This window comes from Corvus brachyrhynchos, unplaced genomic scaffold (assembly GCF_000691975.1).
Source record: "Corvus brachyrhynchos isolate BGI_N302 unplaced genomic scaffold, ASM69197v1 scaffold1, whole genome shotgun sequence".
NCBI lineage: Eukaryota > Metazoa > Chordata > Aves > Passeriformes > Corvidae > Corvus > Corvus brachyrhynchos.
Window position 1 is genome coordinate 10,496,603 of NW_008237222.1, and position 21,726 is coordinate 10,518,328.

The window sequence follows — 21,726 nt, forward strand, 5'->3', positions numbered from 1 at the left end:
CCTGCTATGGTAGGAGACAGTGTTCTCGTATCCTCCATCTTGGACTAGGGCACCTTCCCATGCTTGGAAATTCAGTTGAGGTGACGGAGTTTTAATTCCTGGAGAAAACCAGCTGCATCTCTGGTGTTAGGTTGTGATATTGTGACACCTGTGGTTGTGCTGTTAATTGCCAAGAAGGAATATTAATAGCCATTTCATTGTCTTTGTTCTCTTAGGAGTGTCTCTTAGGAGGGTTCTTGTTTGCTTGGTTTTAAAAAATCTTTTACTTCACTTTTACTACACTTTTGCTTCATTTGCCTTACTAAATTCTCTGCTAAAAGCTGAATATTATATCGCATTACAATACTGATAGCATTGTATTCTCATTTCCCCAAAGTTACAAGGAAATAACTAATATGTCTTTTAAGTAAATACTGTTCTATCTGACTGCACATAATCTCTTACCCTACTCTGTTACCTAGAAATGAGTTATAGACTATCCAGAGTATTCTTTCATGGTGCCAGAAAGACATCAAACGTTTTGCAACCCATTTCCCATGACATTTCCATCTGAGAATCATGTACTCTATGTTGATGCTCTGAGATGTTTTTTCCCCACTCCCCTACTTGTGGGACTGTGGTTTGAATTCAGGACTATCCAAAAATACCTAGGGAATAGTAGAAAGAAGCACAGGAAGCCAATTTTAATCTGTTGCTGATTCCCACGGGTGCTGCAAGGTGAGCGACAGTTGTGGCGTGAAATACTAGGCATGAGAGAATCATCGTCTTCCAGAGAAGATCCCAGAAACAAAACCATTTCTTTCTAAAAGCCTTTAGTAAGGGTTGCTCTGAGTTAAAAGGAACAATATAGTTATTTGTAAGGTGCTGGCTTCATAAGGTTGTTAAGGGAAATTAAAGCCTATGCAGAATTACTCTGCTCAGCACAGGTGTTTCTGATCCCAAAAGCAAGCTCTCAGATGAGACAGTATTTGCACAGCATATACCAGAAGAGATACCTCTAAAACATTTAACAGCTTGTTGAGGCTTATCACTAATTTTGATGGGGTGTTTTCCGTAATGAGTTCCTCTCACATCAATTAGTTGTCGATTCTGATGTTTAAAATAAATCCAAACTTTCTCCTGGCAAATGGTTCCATGAGTGCTCTGTGGAGATTTCCATGATATCGAGGTCTACCAGCATTCAGAGGAGCTGGCTTAGTCATTCTTCCCATCTGCTCTACTTCTTCCTCCCTCTGCTGCTCTACACATGCTTCCTGGCTGTCTGCTCCCCTTCCCTATCTTCAAGCATCCTAACTTGCTGCCCCCCCCCCCCCCCCCACCATACCTATCCCTTGTGGCATCTTCCGTGAGGAAGCTCAGGTAGTTTAGTGCTGAGATCAAAGAGCTGAAAAAAATGAGCTGCTTTAAAGCACCCAGGAGAAAAGAAAAAGCAAAAGGAAGACTCCACCAAGGAAGCACCCATAGGAAGCAGCATTGCAAATATCATTTGAGAAAGCTTTGAGTTGAATCACCCCCAAATCATGAGATTGCTTTAAGAATTGTGGTAGTTAACCACAGGCACATTTTAGTTCTTTTTACTTCTTCTTTGACCATTTATGAATCTAGTTTTTAGCTCCTTTTTGCCAAGAAGGCCAGTAGGAGCTTGTACAACTACAGCAAACTGGAAGTTGAGGTTTGTATGTCGGCACGGTTCTCCAGGATCTGGGGTTTAAGAACAGTGGCTCCCTAGTGGCTCATTGTGCAACACCAGGAGTCGAGGAGGCTGAGTTAGAGACATCTGCCAGCACTGGCCCTTTGCAAGCCTGTGTTTTGTAGTGTTGGGTGTCCGCAGATGAGCGTCTGAGAAATTCCCCAGGGTGATATTTACCCCAGTAGCTTCTTTGGAGCAGGAACAGTAAAAACTGCAGCTCACCGCGAAGTTAGCGGTGAGAGGCAGCACGGTCTGGAAATAGCAGCCTCCTACCCCTTTTCACTCTCCCAAACTACGTGCTGTGTCTCATGCTGAAATGCCTCAGCTCCTCCACTTTGAGAGTCGTTTCATCTCGCTGCTTCCTGAGAGAGAGATCGACATCTTCTCTGGAGCACACGCTGCCGAGGAGAGGAAGGCAGCTTTGGCCCGTCGAGAGCAGAACTCAAGTACTGCGTGGGTGGCCGAAGACCGGAGCTTCTGAAACGAGGGAACAGAACAGATCTCTAATCTCCAGACTCTGACACATATCGCACTTTTCTCAGTTGCTTAGGAAAGAGATTTGCATCCAAAAAGAAGTGGGAGGTTTAAAAAGGAGTTCATACATTTATCTTCTGTGGTCCATACGGTGATTTACATTTTCTAGTCCCATGGAATCCACAACGCTTCATAAAGGGCATCCATTACAAACGTGCAACCAGGGAAAACAAAGACCCTGTCCAAGTTCCTACCTGCATTGTGCAAAAGCTGAGCTGAGTAGCAGTCAGGGAAACTGGAGGCTGTGGGGTGTCACTGAGGTAAGTGCTTGTTTTGGGTTGTGCCAAGATGCTGAAGTTATTCCCCACCTTCAGCAGAGTACTAGGCGCAGTCCTGCCTGTGGGTGGCCCAGGCCACCTGTGTGGTTCTCAGCCATAGTTCCATCCTCCCAGGACTAACAGAAGACTGAGACACAGAAGAGTTCGATCCACAGAAGCACCTGGCCATGGAAAAGGCCAGCTGACATTTCTTGCAGGCATATGCACCTTCTTCTACTGTGTGAGGAGCCCCTTCATGGCTTCATCCGCCACCACAACTGTAGCTCTGCTGTAGATTGCCCACTCCTCCACCCTGGCTGAACTGACAGCCTGCTCTGCTGCAGCAGAGTGGCCCGAATAAGGCACCCTTTCTTCTGGGTGGAAAAACCTCCTTTGACCTGTTTGTTTATTGGGACTTGCTGAGCAGGGTTTCCTGTGACCCATTGAAATTTTCCACTCTGCAAAATGCAAGCAGCTGACCATTGCTTCTCCCACCTAATGCCATTCTTATTCACGCCCTGTCCCAATTTTCCTTGTAATCAATAGCAGGGGTTTCTTTTTGTAGCACACACAAAGACTCAACTCCTTGAATGAAGAAAAGTTTGCATTTATCCAGGGGCTGTGGTGGGGTGAGGTGGGGCCCGGGTGCCCAAGGCTGAGCTCCCGGATTGTTTGTGGCGGTGTCTGAATCGGTGGGAGCCTCGTGTGTGCTGCGATTGCGCGGGCAGCACCCGGAGCTCTCCCTGCGGCGCTCCTGCGCACGAGGCTGGGCCAGCAGGGCCATGTGGGGGGCATCTGTCCAGCACAATCTAACCACAGGGCTGGAAAAGCCCTTGGGATTGTCCCGCTGAAATGAGGCAGGGAGGGCTCCTGTTTCTGCCGTGCCAGAAGAATGATGGATTTGCAAGTGTAGCAGTGGTTCAAGGCCGGTTTCTGCCTCCTATCTACACTTTGTTAGAAGGTGCACCTTCAATGTGGTATTGTTAGGCTGTTATCATAATATTTCCATGAGTGCTCAGTGGGAAATGATTACTTTGGAAAGCCTGGGAAGGGAAGAGGGTGTCCTGCAGCCTCTGCTAATGTAGCAGCAGCCCTGGCATCCTGAGGTCAGGTCTCACTTTGCTACCCAGTTGTCCCCAGCACTGGGGCAGCTCAGGGAGAAGGGGTGATGTTTTCAGAGTAGGAGGAATCTCTAAATAGAAGTTCCCAGATTTTGGAGGTGCTGCTGCCTGCTGGGGAAGAGCTTGGGACTTGGAGCCTCTGAAACATGCTCCTTTATCAAGTGGATGATCTGTGGGCTGCTAGGATTGAAACCTGTGGCCAGTTCCTATTTCTGTTTTGCCTGATAAAGCACACTTGCTTTAAAAACATCTACTTTGCAATTCACAGTGGATTTATCCCAAGGAGAGGCCTCTGCAGCTGTGCCTGTGGAGTCCGCTCTCCACATGGAGAGCAGAGTCAGGAGAGACAGCCAGGCTGGGCTTCCCATACACCCCAGCTGACCAGAGCTGCTGCCCAATATCCCGCTTCTGCTCCAGTGCTAGTTCTCCCGTGGGTGGTGAGACCACCCCACTGGGACAGGCTGTGTCCTCAGGTTGGAGAAGCTCCAAATATGCAGTGTGTTCCAGATGCTTTCCAAAGTGGGAGAGAAGCCCAGAAAGCACCTTTCAGTGCCTGGGCTTGTGACCCGTGCCACCAGCACAGGTGGAAGTTCATCCCCTTGCGTGAGCTGAGGGCCCTTCGTCTGGGCAAAGGGGCCACCACTGAAGCATTCCTTGGTCTCACTGGTGAAAACTTCTAAAATCTTAGGATTCCCTTGCTTGATGCTATGGCTTCTGAAGAGGGAAGACATGACCAGTTCATTGGAGTACTCCCTAAATTAAATGTTCTTTGCTAGGATCTGTAGCCAGGCTCTGCAAGCCCAGATGAGGGTTGGCCAGGCAGTACCACTGGTCTCTGAGACTTGAGACTTGACTTGACTCCTTTTCATGACAGTACAGCTGTGTTGGTGCTGCTGCAGCCAGAGAAGAAGCTGGTTATCAAGCTGAGGCAAAGGAGGGAAAATTATTTTGGCAGCAGAAAATGGGTGGGTTGGAAGAGGGTGCATTGAGCAAATGGGCTTCAGGCTGGAAAGCAGCAAAGGTGGGTAAAAATAAAAAGGGACAAGAAGAGATACCCAGAGAAAGGCTTTACTTGGGTGATTTCCAGATGGTTTCCATTGCAGTTTCAGAGCAGTAAAAGCTCTTTGCGTGGTCTCAGTAGCTGTGCCTTATTTTTAAAAGATAAAGCAGTATCACAGAAGGAAGGGGTTTAGTTTATGTTTCCTCTGTGGTCAGCCAAAGAAGGTAATCACATCTACTGGTAGGTAAAGTGAGTATTTTCTCTTCAGAGAGTAAATTCATTCTGGTAGTTCTGTACACTGGAAACACTGAACTCTACAACAGTCCTGACTGGAAGGAAGTTTTTCTGGTTTTAAATGTGGCTGTGGTACTGAGAGAAGGGATGTTTTCCATGCTGCAGTCCTGAAGTGATTTTCATTTTTTATTACAGGTTTCAAGTAGCCGAGCACCAGGGGCTGACATCCCCTGTCCAACACTGCATGCACCATAGGACAGAGTTGCCCAAAACACCAGAGTGGGGATTGGGCTTGGGTCAGTTACATCCAGAAGTCCTTTGCTGAGACTGGAAAGCAATGGATGTGGGTTTAATTAATTCAGTACTGCTTGGATCCTTGTATACCAGTAACCAGTCATCTGAAGAAAATAGAAAGTGGCCTGGCTTGGATTCCAGCCAGTGACCATGTGGTGCCTGGTTCCTTATCTCTTACACCCTTTTGTCTCTCATTGACAGGTGACTCAGTGTAATAATTGTTCTTATTACATCCAGTCTTTTCTGAAGGAGACATTGAAGGTAGAAAAGTTCGAGCTGAATTTTCATAGGTTTAATAACAGCGGCTTTGTAATGGGTAGTGGGATAAAAATCTTCTTCCCAGAGCATTGGATCGCATGGTATCAGATGCTCCCTTGTTTTTATAAGAGACAAGCATTGAGTCTAGTCATGAATTTTTAAGGGACAAAACATTAGCCTCTCTGAAGTTGGTCATTGGTTAGGAAGAAAAATTGCCAGACAAGAATTAAACCTTCTGAATTGAATCCTGGGGATGGAGAAGTGATTTCCTGCTTCCCTAATTTTTAATAAGTGTGGCCTATGGCATGAGAAGAAACTCCAGAATGCAATACACAGTTTTTCCTCTGTCACTATTTTTGAATAAAATCAGTGTGCAGTTAATCCAGTGTTATAAATCTTGGTAGGAAGGCTTCCAGAGCAGGTAGATTTGTTTAATCATTTGGGCTGGACTCCAAACTGCTGGAGGATATAAATATATACACTAGTGCCATTCACTTCACTGAAAACACCTTTTTCCCATCCAAGGCAATAGCTGTGGCTGGCATGAATATATATTTGGAAAGCTGTAGGGCTAAACAAATTTCTCAGAAAATCATCTCTGGCCTAGATACTGACTATATTTACGCACTGTAACTCCTGAGGCTCATCAGCTAAGGCTTTCTGACAGAGAAGTCATCAGAAATCAGTGATTCACACTTTGAAATGGTGGGATCCTCACCTCTGCTCAGCAGGCTCCCTGTCCTGATACCAATCAAAGTATTACCTTCAAATTGGAGTAGATCTTTCAAAAAATCACTTCCCCTGTGACTTCTGAAAGAACCGTGCAGTAATGCAGTGTTAACGGATCCTTCCTTGAGCGTATGTTGTTTTCTTTGCATCTTGATCAGTAGAACTGTGTCTCACTAAACAAACTGATCCTGCCAAATAAGGGAATACATTTTTATTTTCCAATTTTCTGACTATCAATACAATTTCTGTACAGGAGGATTTCAGAGTGTCCCAGTTTCAGCAGTTCTTGTGTAATTCACACAAAGGAGTAAGGTTCATCACAAAGAGTTGGATTGTGAGGTGTTTCAGCTGAGAGCTTTAGGTGGCTTTGGTACATTAATTGCCTCAGTAATTCAGAAGGTGCTCTGTGAGCTTGGTCCTTAGTGAGATCAAATCCCGTCTTGCACAGGAAATGATACAGACCTTCACAGTGGGAGTTTCTGCAGCAAGCTTTCGGCAGAACTCTCTGACACCAGTGCCTGCCAGCGTTGTCCCTTTGGTCACGAGCTCTGACTGTGCTGTATTGTCTCTTCCAGGCACTTCTAGGATTTGACTGAGTTTGCACGACACTTCATCAGCAACGCAGACGCCTGCAGCAAGGACAGTTTTTGGAAGTGACACCCGTTGATGTGATTGAAGGTAACGTGCTCTCTTCTGTCATTGCCCTGTACTTGCTGCTTATCCTCCACAGAGCCTCATGCTCTGGCCCGGTGTCCCCTTTGCTGCCTGTCCTGGCTGGGGAAGTGAGAGCAGGACCATGCCTCAGTTCAGTGCGTGTCTGAGAATCCCCCAGACTGATCCTTGCTTCAGGTAACAGCTCTTCCTAACCATGGCTCAGCTTGTCCCATAAAACATGTTTGTGCCCCTGTCCTTAAGGAAATACTTGCTTGCATCACACAACCTGCCTATTTTCCATAAGTGCTGCACATTTTTGAGTCCTGAAGCTAGTCTTCATTCAGATACTGTTTTTCCCCCGTGAATTTCACAGGTCAGTTTTGCCCTTGTTCAAAACCTAGAATAAAAATGTGTGCATTGTTTCTGAGGCCTTTCTCATGGGAGGTGGTTTAGCACTTGTCAGGCTATATATTGCTCTGTATGTTACTGACCTTGTTAGTGCCATCACGAGCAGCAGAAAGTGATCTGAGCTTTTGCTCCATGCCTCTGGAAAAAGATCAGCACAGTGTGATCCTGCGACTGTAGCACTTCAGCACTGAATTTAAGATAATCTTCTCTAAATGTAGCTTTCTCACAGAAATGCAAGAACACATTTTGCTTTCTCCCCCCCCCCCACCTTGTTACATTTGTGCTTAATTAAACCTAGGGGAAGTAATGTATCTCTTAATTCACTGATTCGAGAATTTTAAGGTTCAGAGTAGATGACTCATCCACCAGAACAGAATTTATCCTTTGTTTGTAAATGCTATTTATTGCCTTGTTTTGCATCACTATGGCTACTGTATGTCATTGGTGATACCAACATCTACCATACATAAAATGAATGCAAGACTGAATTAAAGAGCTGTAGTTCTTAAAATTGTTTGTGTCAGCCACTTTTCTATTGTATGTCAGTACAGCTCATAAAAGCAACACTAAAAGTGGCTTAATATTTTCCGTCAACACTGGCTGAAAAGTGAAAAATTCTCCTGCACATAAATCTTACCACAGTTTAAAAAGCCCTAAGCAGCACCACCAAGCCCATTATTCAGATTATATGGCTTTATAAACAACTCAGTGATGTCCTACAGGTGATTTTGAAGTTTCAGTGAACTGATTTCCAGTGGCATTCTCAATTATTTTACATCTAGTTATTTTTTGTGTTAAAGACCTAGTTAAGCTTGTTAGAAACATCACTGCTTTCACAGCCCATATAGATTCTTCTGCTTTCCTTCACTGTTTCGAAGTGGAGACTGGGAATAATTAATCTATTCCAGTTAAAGTCTAATTATTTTGCCAATTGCATGGCCCCCCATTCTGTTCTGAAACACATCAAGTACAATCACTTCTGCCATCCTATTCAGTCAAAGCCTTAAGTTGCACAGATTTTCTGAAATGGCCTGGGCTTCAACAGCTTGGGAGCCGATTCACTGAGGCATCTGCTGTAACACTGGCAGGACTGTCACCATTTTTCTAGCCCGAATCATTTGTCTTTGTCATTTACAAATAATCTGCAGGGTATAATGTGGTCTTAGGGAAGCACGGAGCCCATTATTGCTCAATAATAGAATTTCATGAGGTCTTAACATCTTGGAGCTCATATGACATGTTTGACAGTGCATGTGTGGATGTATATCTCTAATTTCCCATGGAACAAGGACAGAGAAATATTTTAAGTGTTTGCTGTGTATTGAATAGCTGCTAAAATAAACCAGCCAGCTATAAGTGATTGCAGGAGTCTGCTGCTCGCTAGCAGGGACCCACCCCCAGGACACACAGCGGTGGGGCATGGCTTATCTGTGGTTGCCAAGACCAAGACTTCATAAATACCAGCCCCACACAAAGCCTCCAAGATTATTTCCATCTAGACACACACTTTCTCATTTCCTTTTCCCTGCAATCCAGGCATGGGGCGCCGAACCCCAAAAAGGATGTCAAAAGAAAGATGTTCATCTTGGACATGCTCAGAGTGGTGGGCCCAGTGTGCTCCTCCAGGCTCACAGCTGGGTCTGGCTAACACAGGGTGTGAAAGCCCTGCAAAACAACTCTTCCCGAAGAGTTGGGCTGGGAGAGCATGGTCCTGCTATTGCCTAGTGTGGTCATGCCCCAGAGGGGCAGCAGGAGGGGTGAAAAGGATCCCTCTGGGAACAAGGAAGAGACTGGGACCAGAGTGGGGAAAAAAGGCAACAATGGAATGAGCACCAGGGGTGATCAGAGGGAGGAGATATCAGAGGGAGTGCTACTTTCCTTTTGGTCCAGGGGCACATCTCTTTTCTTTTAAGTGCTGTCTCAGGTGGCAGGAGCAGCTGGCAGAGCAGGGCTCACAGTCACCACTCGTGGAAGGGGTCTCCCATTTCCAGGTCACCACTCCCTCAGTGCTGTTGTCCACAGGTGCCCAGTGGTATGGCCTGCTGGATGCTGCAGGAATAAAAGCATGTGTCCAGAATATCTATGTATGTTACTGATTAAGTGGTTTGTGCTGTCCCTAGGGAGTGACACAGGTCCAAGCAAGGTCCAGTGTGGTGGCCAGTGAGCATACATTACAAGGGACAAAGTTCTCAGTAAGACAAGTCCCTAGTACCACAAGAACCCACTTTATGTTAAAGTGTCCAGAAAGGCTTCTCCCAGGATGCGTGTTCTGTTATGTTAATCTGTCCCAGTTTGGATTCCCCGGTTGGCTGTCAGCCTCTACCTCTCATCACCCCCCAGAGCTTCCCCATTGGTCCCTGTTCTCTGGTCCTGCCTTTGCCCCTCCCCCAGATAAAAGTGTGAGTTTCAGGATCATGTTGGTATTTGCCTCTGCAACCTTTGACAGTGTAGCAGCAATAAATGCTCCTGCCAGAACGCACGTAAATGCCCTTCTCACCTCTCTGCCACCGACTGTAGCACTGAACCCACCCGTGCGTCTGTGGGTGCACACGGGACCCCATGGAGCTGGGCAGGGACAGTAATAGTCTGGGAGCTCAAAATACTCTTCCTAGCAGGCAGAATCTGTCCCTCTTCTACTGTGCCATGGCTCTCTGAGGATTCCCCCCTCAGATTGGGAGTTTACTTCAGCCTTTTGCTGGGTTTCAGAGCCTGGTTCTGCTCTCCTGTTCTGTGTATGTACCAGGAAGCATGTGAATTAATTTAGTATTGGTTGGGTCAAAGGCTGACCCTTCAGGGCTTTTCTGTAAGCTGACAGATGCCTACAGGCTTGGGTCCTGGTCCACAGCTGAGCTCAAGTGTCCCATGGTTCTGCCATGCTTTTTCTTCAATATGATGCAGTGGGAGTGAAAGTCTCTGCACTGTCATGCTGCTCCATGCTACAGCTAATTAAAGTCATTGTGAAGGGTTTCGTAGTAATTGCAGATACTGTAAAATTTAGTTCTGTGGGGTAATTGGTAATATAAGCCTGAAACAAGCTATCCTTAAGATGTTTTAGTTGGCATTTCTCAGTAGGTGCAGCCTTTACAAAGAAGGCTTTTGTGTGTGCAGCAGGGCCAGAATTAATGGCAGCATTTAGTCGTGCCTAAAGGAGTGTTTGCTGTGGCAGGTGGCAGGGCAGCCTAATGGATGATGCCTACATTCTGCGTGCTGCAGGAATCTCCAGCAGCCACTAACTGCACTACCTGATGAATGCCAGCTAAAGAGAGTGAAAGCCCCATGCCAAATCTCTCCAGGGCTGATGTATTAACATTAAAATGGCCCCTTCAGCTCAGAGTGGGTCAGGCTCTGTTTGCTCCTACACTCTTCATATGCATTCTGGAGATTTCAGGCATCCTCAGATTTTTCAGTGGAATGCTGTATCTATAAATGGCAGATGTGAGGAAAATCCCAAGGCCACAGAGACGTGCAGCTGCCCGGCCGCGGGCTGGGCTGAGCTACACAGCAAGGGCTGCAGCCGGCTCTGTCTCTCTGCTCTGGAGTGCTGCAATGCCCGGCAGAACCAGGCCAGCTCCAGGGCCAGCACTGGAGTGCCTCTGGTGCCAAATGGCACAGCATGATGCTTACTGGGCACATTAGCAGCTTAGGTTCCTAAGTCCCTGATTTAAATGAGATTTAGGTGCCAAACAGTCCCTGATGCATTTGAAAGTCCCACTCAACACCTCCCCGAACACTCAGGCAAGTAAAGACTACTGAAAATCTGGTCCTTAGACACCAATACAGCTGGTGTGTCTGGAATTAACAGCTTAAAAAGAAGTGCTGGCTCATTACTAAATGGAAGAGACATCTGGAAGAGCAAATATTGAAGGCATTACGAAGAATCAGAATAAGGATTTCATTCAAGGCTGATCTTTTCACCAGTAACTTTTTTTGGTCAACAGATGCAATTTCTGAGCTCATATACCAGTAATAAACTGATTGCTGATAACATTGGAGGACTCCAATTTCCAGCTGATGGCTCTGGGACTCTGTGGGGGTCCTCTCTGCTGTTCCAGGGGCAGCTGGGATCAATGCCCTGCTCAGCATCACAACATGCAGCAGTAACAGTTGGCTTGGAGGCCAAGGAAACATTTCATGGACTGTTTAGGAAGGACAGTGTAACACAATTATTTTAACCAATATGAAAAGCCAATATCTTTTGTTAAATTAGCTGTGGGGCCAAAGCTCAGAGCTGAAGTGTCCCATTCTGTTTTAATATTCACAGCATGACAGAGGTGATGAACACCCGAGAACCGGTGATGGAGGAATTCGCACTCAGCCAGACTCCTGAGGAAGAAGGAGGCCCTTCAAGCCAGGTAACTTCAGCAGAACTGAGAAATGTCCTGAGTTGCTTCTCAAAAGCAATTTAATGCAACCCATAACTGTCCTTAGGGTAGATACTGAATTGCAGAGCACTGCTGCCAGAAGAACAACCCCTGAAATACGTTTGATCCTACTTGGGTTTTGTTATTACAAGTTAAGAGTTTGGCTAAAGTGTTTTGTGGGGTGCCAGGTCTGCAGGGCACAGTGACAGCAGTGCCCAGATCCTGCAGGGATGCTGTTTGTCACCAAGGGTTCAGATCTGAGCAACTACTGTGCGATGAAGACATCCAGCCGGTACTGTGCCAAGCTTTTATACAGCCACCCTTGAAATGAACTGAGTTTCCTTAGGCTCAGAGGGAGTTCCCTATTTAGAGCAGAGACCATTTGAAATGATTGGGTAATTCACAGAAATGGCTGTGACATCATAGCAGCACCACTGGTCAGGGCCATTTGCTGGCAGGTGCAAGAGCATTTTCTGTCCCCAGGCAGTTCCACACACCCACTCAAAAGCCCACCCGTGGTGCTCATTCCAGCAGGAGGGATCACGATGTCCCAAGCCCCGCTTGTGGCAGCCCCCACATTGCAGTTCGCGCTCTGGGGTTGTGCTCATAACTCTGTGTCACTACCAAGGACAAGCCACCTAATGTGTCCTGGTGGACCTGAGCTGCCTCTCAGCACAATGTATAACATGGGAAGCAGACTCAGAGAGCTACCCTAGGAGCAGCCTGTTGCAGGTGAAAGTCAAGCATTTGGAAGCCAGGGAAGTCAGAACAGAAATTTTGCAAATTCCTTTTGAATCACTTGTACATGTAATGAAAGGCACTGTGCATTTAGAGAGCATACCATGGGCTTTCCCATGCCTCGGAGACTGCACAGGATGGATGCTGTTCACTCAAGGAGCAGATTTTCAATATTCTTTTTCTTCTTCTTCCCTGAGTTCTGGGTTTTCAATGTTGGTGTATGCTGCCCAAACTGTGTCCCAGCCCCAACTCCACCTGTGTATTTAGGGCTGTTCTATGGTATCTCTGATCATATGCTCCAGAGTTCTTCCCCCAGCTCCTTTACCTTTCCCTCTGGGAGAAGGTGCTACCATCCACGTTTTAGTGATGGCCACCTGAAGCAAAAAAAAGTCAAACAGAAATGAGATGTAGCACAAACTCAGTGACTCAGTGGGAAAACTAGGTTTCTTCCAGCAACTTCCAAGTACTCTGTCCAGGAGACTGGTCCTTCTCTTCCTGCAGTCCCCTGCCCACTCATCACACGCTCCAGCTTCTGCAGAAAAACACAGCAAGGCCCAACAGGCAGCTCTGCTTCCTGCCAGTCCTGACTCATTCCTGGAGGGACATGGTAAATACTGGGCTCTGTGGAAAAAAAAATTATGTGGTTGGTGTGAGAAAAGACCATATGAGAATGACACAAACAAAAATAGTCACAGCTGAGGCCACACAGGTGCCTTTCCTAAATTTTCTTGCAGCTGTAATAATCGTCTCTCAGCACATTTTTAGATCTCTCTGTGTCATTTCCTCGGACTTCAGAAAGCAGATGAAAAAGCAGAATTTTTGTTGCGTTGCATCGCCCATCCAGGGGTTGCCAGCAGGCTTGGGGATGGGGTGGCTGTTGTGCAGCCCTGTGCCACCCCAGCAGGCTGCACACCAGCCAGGGAAGAGGTCACTGTCACCTGCCTGTGCAGCCATGGGAGAAAATGCAGCAATTTGCCCACAATTTTACGGCTATTTTCTGCCAGCTGAGCCGTGAGGCTCAGGGAGTTGGGCTCCACTGTGGGTCTGCAGAGGAGGGCACTGCTGCTCAGGGGGTCAGTGGACCTGTCCTGCCCAAGGAGACCTTGTCTCATATTTGGTTTCCAAGTAGCAGGATTGTATTAGCCACTTCTTAAAAATTCCTCCCAGTCAAGACAGCTGCCATAGAAATGTCTTTCCAAATTATGAGCAGCTCAGGAGAAGTCTGTGTAATGGGAAGTTGGGCGGCTCTTTTCTGATCGGCAGCATAAGCAGCATTGCTCGGTCAGGATGAGTTATAAACTGTGGGTGCAGCTCAGGGTGGCATCAGAAAGGTTTGCCTTCAGTGATTCACTTGGTCTAATTGTACTAAAGGGGCTTTCTCACAAAAGAAATTTTTTCCTAATTGTATCTCATAACACTAACAACAGTATGCAGTCTTTCTCACCTTTGTAAGATTTGCAAAATGTATTGAATCCCTGTGACACTGCCATGGGGAGCAAGGGTGTGAGGATGAGGGTTATTGTCCTTTCCTATTTTGAGAAGTCAGGTACTGGCATCACAGCACTGTTTAAAATGTGCCTGCTGCTTCCTAGATGCACAGCCCTTCCTGAGCTCTTGCCTCCCCATACCAGCTCTGAGCCAAGTGGGACAGCTGAACCCTCAGCTCTTAGGGAGTGCAGCTGCTGAGATGAAGGAAGGTTTCAAAAGCCACGGAGCAAACACTTTTCAGTTATGACACACCCAGACCCCTGTCAGTGTCCTGGGGGTTGTGCCCACCTTTATGGTGGTTAGGGAGTATCTGTGTATTTCTGCCCGTGCTCACAGCAGGAGCTGTGCTGAGACTGGCTCACATAACCAGCAGGGCTTGGGCAAGCAGAGACCCTGATTCAGTGGTGACCATGGTGCAGATGTGTGGGGAGGTTCCCACCAGCACACAGCAAACCTGTGGCAACGTCTGAACTTAAACTGGGATCATTCTTGCTCTCAAGTCCTGGTTCAGCCCCCTCACATGCACCTTGATTTTATTGTTAGAAATGAAATGTGATGAAATAAAATAAAGATAAAACACAGCTAGCATGGAGAGATTTGTAGCTTGTTAATGCAGGTGTATGGAAGTTGGAGAATCCAGGAGAAAAGCTTTCAGTGAAGCAACAACAGAGTTTCTTATGGTAATGTTCTGGAGGAGCTGGAATGATTTTTCCTCCAAAAAAAAACCAAAAAAAACCAAACCAAAAATAAAACTATTCAAAACAAAGTACCCTGAGAGATTTAAATGATCCAGCTATGTTGAAAACAGGAAAGCACTTTTACGTATTACAATATCCTTCACTAAAAAGCCCTAGTTCAGCTTCAATTTCTAACCACTGTGTAGTGTTTGACCTGCAACTTCAATGTGACAAATGAAACTAAATAGCTGGCACCATCCTCTGTGTAAAGATGTTCTCTGGGGCTACCTGTTTTGCATGAATGCATCATAAAATGCAGTGTTTCACATTGCAGAAAGTATCTCTGCATAATGGTGGCTTCTTAATAAACTGTCACTGCAAGAAAACATGAATATCATATCAGAGACAAAGGACAGCAGCCAGAAGGGCTGCAGCAGCCATTTAGCTTAGCCTTACAGCAATGACTTATGTGTCCCAAAACCCCACCAGAACTGTAACATGAGTGTTTGGCAGCATAACAGATTTTGTCTCCCAAGTTTCCATTTTCACTGCTCATGTCAGATCGCACAAGTTAAGGCAATCATCTCCTCAACACACCGGGAAGAAAAGTGGGTTCTTTGCTCAGGAAGGGACAGCACGTGCAGGGGAGAGTGTGCTGAGACCTACAGCCCCTCTGCACCATGCTTGGCTGGCAAGGAGCTGGGTTCAGCTGCTTTTGAAATCCTCCCTGTGCAGGGCTGTTGTTCTGCACCAGTTGGATGAGGATTTTTTTATGGACATGCGAGTGCATGTCAAATGTAGAAAGGACATACTCTGCTTGCTCCAAATATACATCCCTGCACAAAGCTTTGATGTACATTCCCCAAATGTCTCACCAGGCCTTCCCAGACTCACGTGAGAAGTACCCCAAGCTGTCCAAAAGACTGCCTTCGATTGTGGTGGAGCCGACTGAGTCTGGGGAGGTGGAGAGCGGAGAGCTGCGCTGGCCTCCTGAAGACCTCAAGTCAGCAGAGGACAAGGGTCTTCATGGTGACCAAAGAGTCTGTGTCCAGCAACAGCAGCAGGAGATGGATCTGGAAGGTCTGAATGAGTAATTTTCATCCTTGTTCTCCATAGGAAAATAGCTGTTTCATACCATACTGTGCACTGAAGTTAACAGTGAGCCGAACAGCTGTAGGCACTTGAAGGTGCCCAGAAAATATCTGCACTGGAGGAGTCCTGTGGACTGAAAATTTCCTTGTAGCTTTTGAGCAATGGTGTTTTCATCCACATCAGCCACTTGCATGGCCAACAGGCAGCCAGTGCACTGCACATTAGCAGTTCACTCTTGGGAACAGTAATCCTGGTCAATAGCATGTATTGTATATCACCCTGTCTCCTAGCCTAGAAGTGAAGTGTTTTTGAGAGCTGCACGTTTTCAAAGCGTCCTGGTGTCTCAGGAGTGTATTAGTGCAGCAGGAGCTCACAAATACATACCCGAGTAGCAGTGTCACTGTGGGGTAAATACGGTTAAAGGTAAGACCTTGTCTAAGTGTAGCTTGCACAGGAAGTGCTCCAGTAGGAAACTGGTCTATTTATTTCCTTTATTTCATTTCAGTGCTGTCCTTTTCTCTCATAGAGTGACCCAGTTTCCATTTCAGTGCACCAGAATTTGCCACCCAAACGCCCAGACACAGCAGCCAGGACAGGGTGCAAGATGCACCTCCCCTTCCCTTCAAAGGGGTGATGACAAATGGTCTTGAAGTGTAAAATCACCTGCTATTCCAGTTGGCATTTCTGGGTGGTGACAACCAAGGGTTTGATCATTTAAGAAGAAATATGAGCCAAATCTGTTTCCTGACTTCCAGGTTATATATTGTGATTTCCATGTTGGTTTTGTGCCTTGATTTAGACTCATTATGTCTTCAGGCCTGACAGCTTAAGCAGATTTCAGAGACCAGGTACCCTTCCCATGACAGTGGCTGTCCATAGGGATCACCTCATCTCAGTAATATCTGACCTGAGGTCTCAGGTTCCCTGTAAAGTCAGACTGTGATGCACTCAGAATTCCCTACTCCAGGTTTAACTACTGGTTTGCAAGCAGAGAAGATTTCTTGTATCAGGTCTGATCACCCTACCAGATGAACTGCCAGGTGGAGCAGGGAATCAAGGGCTGCATCTATATGGGGAAATAAATACTGATGAGTTGTTTCTTTGCAGATACCTTAGCACACCCAGCTCAAGAAGTGGAAGACAGTACAGATACTCTGGAAAGCAGAACTGAAGAGAATGAGTAGGAACTCGACGGCCTCAGAAGTGAAACTTCATTGTGAATGTTGTTGGAAAGCTAACACACTTTGAAGACATGTCAAAGTAATCTGTATTTCAATCTGCAAGGGTTTTATTTAGTTAGTACCTGGTAAGAAGCATCTGGGCTTTAGAACTGTTCTTCTAACATTTTGATTTTCAGGCTGGGATTCATATTATTTGTTTAATTTCCCCTTGGGAAACAATGGGATGTGTTAGGAAATATAAAGCTGTCAAGGAAAAGATGCTCCTAATTTTAATTAGTGCATTTCATTGGTTTTATCTTTTTCAAGAAAGGCTGCTTTCAGGTAACAACAGCAGGACAAAGGGGTTGCGTTTCTACAGGAGGAATGTCTTAAATCTAAAAATTTCTTTTTTTAGCCATTTAAAACTAGCACTGTGATATTATGGACAATAGATGTAATATAATGTCACCAGTTGATTTTGTAACTTTTGTATAGAGATGCAAGGGCAAGGTTTGCCTCCAGGCTGCCACCCTGGGGCAGCCCAGAGCAGTTCTCTCCCTTTGGCTAACCTGCGCGTATTTGGACGAACCAGCCTTTCCTTAGCTGCCTTTTCATCAAGGCTGATGCCTTTTGGAAGTGCTTTCTCGCTGTACCTTGACGAAGCGATGAGCTGGTCACTGGCGTTTGTGGAGTGAGGCTGGCTGTGTTGGGCTTGGTTGGTTGGATCATGCTGTTGGTGCACTCTGCAGACCAGGTCCGGCCATAGTGTGGGGTGCATTTCTCACCCCTAAAGCCAGTGAGATGGCTCCTGCTTCCCCCAGGGCTGGCTTTGTCCCACCTTGTTAATAGAGATTGTTGTGACATTACTTCTTTGGTATGTTTGGTGTGTAACGTAGGTGCAGAGGCACAGCTGCTCCTCCCTTGCCCTGAGCTGGGTGGTGGTAGGGGGTAGGTGGCAGGAGCTCCACAGCACATCCCAGACCTGTCCTCCGTTTTGCCTGGCTCCACTGAGCCACCTGCAGTAAGAGGGGTGTGCAGGAGAGCCATGGTGGAAGGACAGACACCTGCCTCCCTCCCGCCCATGTTGGCACTGCTGGCAGGAACACATGTGCCAAGGGGTGCCCTCCTCGCCTGCAGCACGGCCCCCTCAGCTTTGGTTGCAGTGTCACCTCCTGGAGCCCAGAGCTCATGGTGGGACAAGCTGTCTCTAGACACCTCTGCCGTCCAGTGGATTTTCCTTGGGAATTTGGGGTCATTTTGACAGGAGTGAATCCCTTCCTGCACAGGGACCTCCCAGAGACTCCCTCCCACTGTCCCAGAAGAAGCACCGATCTCAGCCCAAACCACGACCCGTTGGATGGGCTGGTGGGGTGGATGCTGCCTGTACTCAGAGGGGTTTGACTGTGTCAGTGACGAGTGTCCTGTAAGCTGCAAAGCTGGCTTTCTCCCTCTCTGCAGGGCTGGATGGGGTCTGTACTTCCAATTAATGTTGCATCCAGAAGAAGCTGCTCGCTGTAGGTGGAACAAAATAACAGGATTTCTTCAAGCATTAACTCCTAAGTTGACTTCTAAGTGCTTGCTTTTCTCCAGTAATAATTTTCGCTAACAACAACTTTTAATTGTGTGATGGTCGATAAAATTTACTGGCCAGATGTATTAATAAGTTTATACCTTCTTAGCAACCAAATTTAATATATTTACTTACAAAGAATTCTGTGCAATGAATGTTTATTACAAAGGAAAGAGACTATTTTACTTCAAAGCAACATTAATTTATGTACAAAACTATAGCTCATTATTTGGGGTGTTTGGGATCTAGGACCCTTTTTATAAGCAGTGTAGTGCAGTATAATGTGATACTTAAGTTATACTTTGCTCTCTCAATCTATATAACAATCTGTTTTGCCTTCTTGATGTAGACTTTATTGCCTACACTGTTAGAATTTCTTCGTGAAGTGGGATTCTGGTCAGAGCACCGAATTTCACCAGAGTAGCTGAAGGTTTCAAGAGCACCTCCTAAATCTGGCTGCTGTCCCTGTCACCCCCTTCACTGGTGACATTTTTCTGGTAAAGCCAGTGAAACAAGAACAAGCTGGAGCTATGTGTTGGCACTCAAACAGTGAGGGGAGGGAGGTCCCCAGCTTGGACCCAGCGTGGCAGGAGGAGAGCTGTGCTGGAGAGGCAGCTGGGCTGATGGGAGGTGCTCTTTAAATGCTGCTTTTGCATCGACTGTCAAGAAGTTTTACAAAGCTCTGGGGAGAAAACAGCAGTGACGACATATTTTTAGCTGTGTGATTTCCTTCCAGTCTGCATCTGCCCAGCTCTGTGAGGAATGACGTTAGATGTATCACTTAATTTGCTTTTTGCTTTATAAAAGGAAAAACAGTTGTTTGAAACACTTCCCCCAATTTTCTGTGCTCTCTATCTGCTTTCAGACGCTCCCTCCCTTCCTGCTCTGGATGGCCCTTATCCTATTTCCACCTGAGGTCAATAGCACTTCCCTAAACATGTTTCCCAAAGAAACAACTAAATTCTACATACACCCTGAAAAAATGCCACGCTAGCACCACTACTTTTTTTCATCCTTGTACGTAAAGCTGCAGCTGGTATAGAAATCCCAGATTTCCTTCTTCCAGCCTAATTACTCCTCTCTTTCATTTCTCCCCTTTTGCCCTGCTCCCCTGAAGTATTTTACCTGAAGCAAATGGTTGCTTCAAACTAAAGCTTTCTCCTAAAGCTGTGTGGCCTCAGTTTAACAACCGTGCGAAGCCAAACTCCTCCTCCCATTTTTATTTTTCTGACCATGGGCCAGAGGCCCTAAAACAGGAGAGCAAGATAGAGAGAAAATTGTTTTATACAAACAAGCCCTATTTATTCAACTTGCAGGTCTATGAATGTCCACTTACTTTGTCTGTGTGCAAGCATTGTCTCTCTAATAAACTCAATAGTTGTTTTGTATTTTTTTCTGGATTAAAAGCTTTGTAGAAACTAAAAAGAAAAAAAGACATTCAGTCATATTTTTCTAGTCTAGCTTGTAGAATATTTCATGTAGTGCAGAAAGGAAGTTTTATGGAGTAAGACATTGTTGAATTTTGCTCTATTTCAGTTCTTTCTAATTTTGTAAAATGCCACCTGTACATAAGACTCGACTAATGTATGTCCTGTAGATGTATTACACCATTTAGCCTATTAAATGCCTATACTGAACTGATTGGAAGAAGCAGTGTATCCACAGTGTCTTTGTTTAAACATGGAAAGGGTTATATGTGGTGGTGTGCGTCCTACCACTAATACAGGGAATGCAGCCCACTCTAAGGCTGCCTTTGCTCCACGCAAATCCTCACCCAGGCCCTCCAAACTACATGCTCCCACACAGATAAATTCAGATTTACATCAGTAACAGCTGCCATTGCCATCTCTTTCCTTCCAGCCCTTCCTTGACCAGGCAGCTCAACATTCCCTGCTTCTGTTTTGGGATTTCCTCTCTGCCCTGCTCGCCCCGCTGGTGCCCTGCCTTGCTGTGCTACCAGAGCCCGTTGGCTCATCTTCATTCCCCTTTTAATGCAATGCACATTTTTAACGTTTTCTGGAAAGGCAGTTGTGGAGCCCAGCAGGAACTCACATTACTGGAAACCTACACCCTGTGCAGAGAGAGCAGGGTCATGTGGCAGAGGAGATGAGAGGCAGAGATGGTCTGCCAGTGAACAACCAATTTTTTCCCAAAATGTTGAGTTGCCAAAAAAGCAAAGGACCAGATAACTGGAGGGTGAAGCTGCATCTTACTTAACCCAGCTCAAAAGCAGCTGCTGCTCTCTGAGATTGATAAATCAGCATGACAGAGGCATTGCTCAGGGTCAAAGCCAGTTCCCTGCCACTGCATGGCTGTGCCTTCTGGGCAGTGGTGGCATGGCAAGGGGAATTTGTTGTGTCCCAGGCTGGGGCAGTGAGTCAGCTTCGACACCGCTTGCAAACCTGATGCTTAATGTCACTCAGTACTGGAGTTTCCATGCACCATGCATGGAAAATCTCATGTCCAGGCATACATTACTCTGAGGGTGGGATGGCAGAGGGACTGACACCGCTGTCTCCTCACCTCCCTAGGAGCTGTCTCTTCCATCTGGGGTTTTCCTGCGTGGTGTTCAGCCACATAAGGATGCAGCAGGTGCTACCTGATGGGGATGCAATTTCAACTGGTGCCGATCTTATGTTGCTGTGAGATCTTTGCGGAGTCCTGGCAGTTTTCTTTCCTTGACTCTGAAGGCAGGGGGAGTTTATCTGTAATTAATTAAATAGGATGAGTGTGGGAACACTGTTGTCTTGCTTCTAACATTTGTATTTTAAACTCATGTCCACTGGATCTGCACGTTATTCCATTGACGTGAGACATTTTCATTTCTTTTTAATCAGACATCTCCTCAGTGTTTTTCTTTTAGATGTGTTCTGCTTGACACTTCTGTATAAAGAAGCAAGTAACATTTTCAGTGGAATTAGCTTTTATTTAAACTAGTAGTAAGAGGTGAAAACTGACTTTTTAAATCATGTTAAACTGAAAAATGTAACATCTAAATTAAATCAAGCATAATTCGTGGTTTTACTTTTTTTTTTTTTTTCTTTTTTAGTTTTTTTAAATTCCAGTATTTCTGTGAATCCTTTTGGGAGACAGGTGATGCCTGACAGCCACAGAGGGCCATGACTCCCATAACAAACAGCAGATCCCTCACTTTCATGTTACAAAAGCTTATGTCATATGCACTCCTTCCACCACAAATTAAAGCAAGACACCCTTCTTCCCTCTGTCTTTTAAAACAGATGGCTTTCATTTCAGACACAGTAACTCTCCATAGCTTAAATCCACTCAGTTCTGGAAAATTAGGACTTTTAACAATTTTTTTTTTTGTTTTCCCCTCTTAAAAAAAATGGGAAAAATAAATTTGAAACATTAAAAAGTTTTCCTCTAAAAACACTGGTAAAATATTTTCCTTCATTTTCTCCAATATTTCTGCCATGAAGAGCCCAAAAACTTCACATCTA

General features: G+C 45.8%; 1 protein-coding gene across 1 annotated transcript; it reads left to right on the plus strand.

Moving 5' to 3' along the window:
• The first annotated feature begins 6,665 nt into the window (after window positions 1-6,665).
• On the plus strand, window positions 6,666-19,915 carry LOC108445416 (protein LBH). Its single transcript, XM_017729103.1, has 4 exons — window positions 6,666-6,795; window positions 11,441-11,531; window positions 15,322-15,523; window positions 16,643-19,915. The coding sequence occupies exons 2-4, from the start codon at window positions 11,442-11,444 to the stop codon at window positions 16,717-16,719; spliced, it is 369 nt and encodes a 122-aa protein (XP_017584592.1). The 5' UTR covers window positions 6,666-6,795; window position 11,441; the 3' UTR covers window positions 16,720-19,915.
• Window positions 19,916-21,726: the final 1,811 nt, after the last annotated feature.

Bases quoted from the DNA above. Each gene is read 5' to 3' on its own strand.
- LOC108445416 (XM_017729103.1), top strand. From the start codon at position 11,442: ATGACAGAGGTGATGAACACCCGAGAACCGGTGATGGAGGAATTCGCA. The intron at 11,532-15,321 runs GTAACTTCAGCA...ATGTCTCACCAG, and splicing joins AAGGAGGCCCTTCAAGCCAG to GCCTTCCCAGACTCACGTGA. The intron at 15,524-16,642 runs GTCTGAATGAGT...GTTTCTTTGCAG, and splicing joins GCAGGAGATGGATCTGGAAG to ATACCTTAGCACACCCAGCT.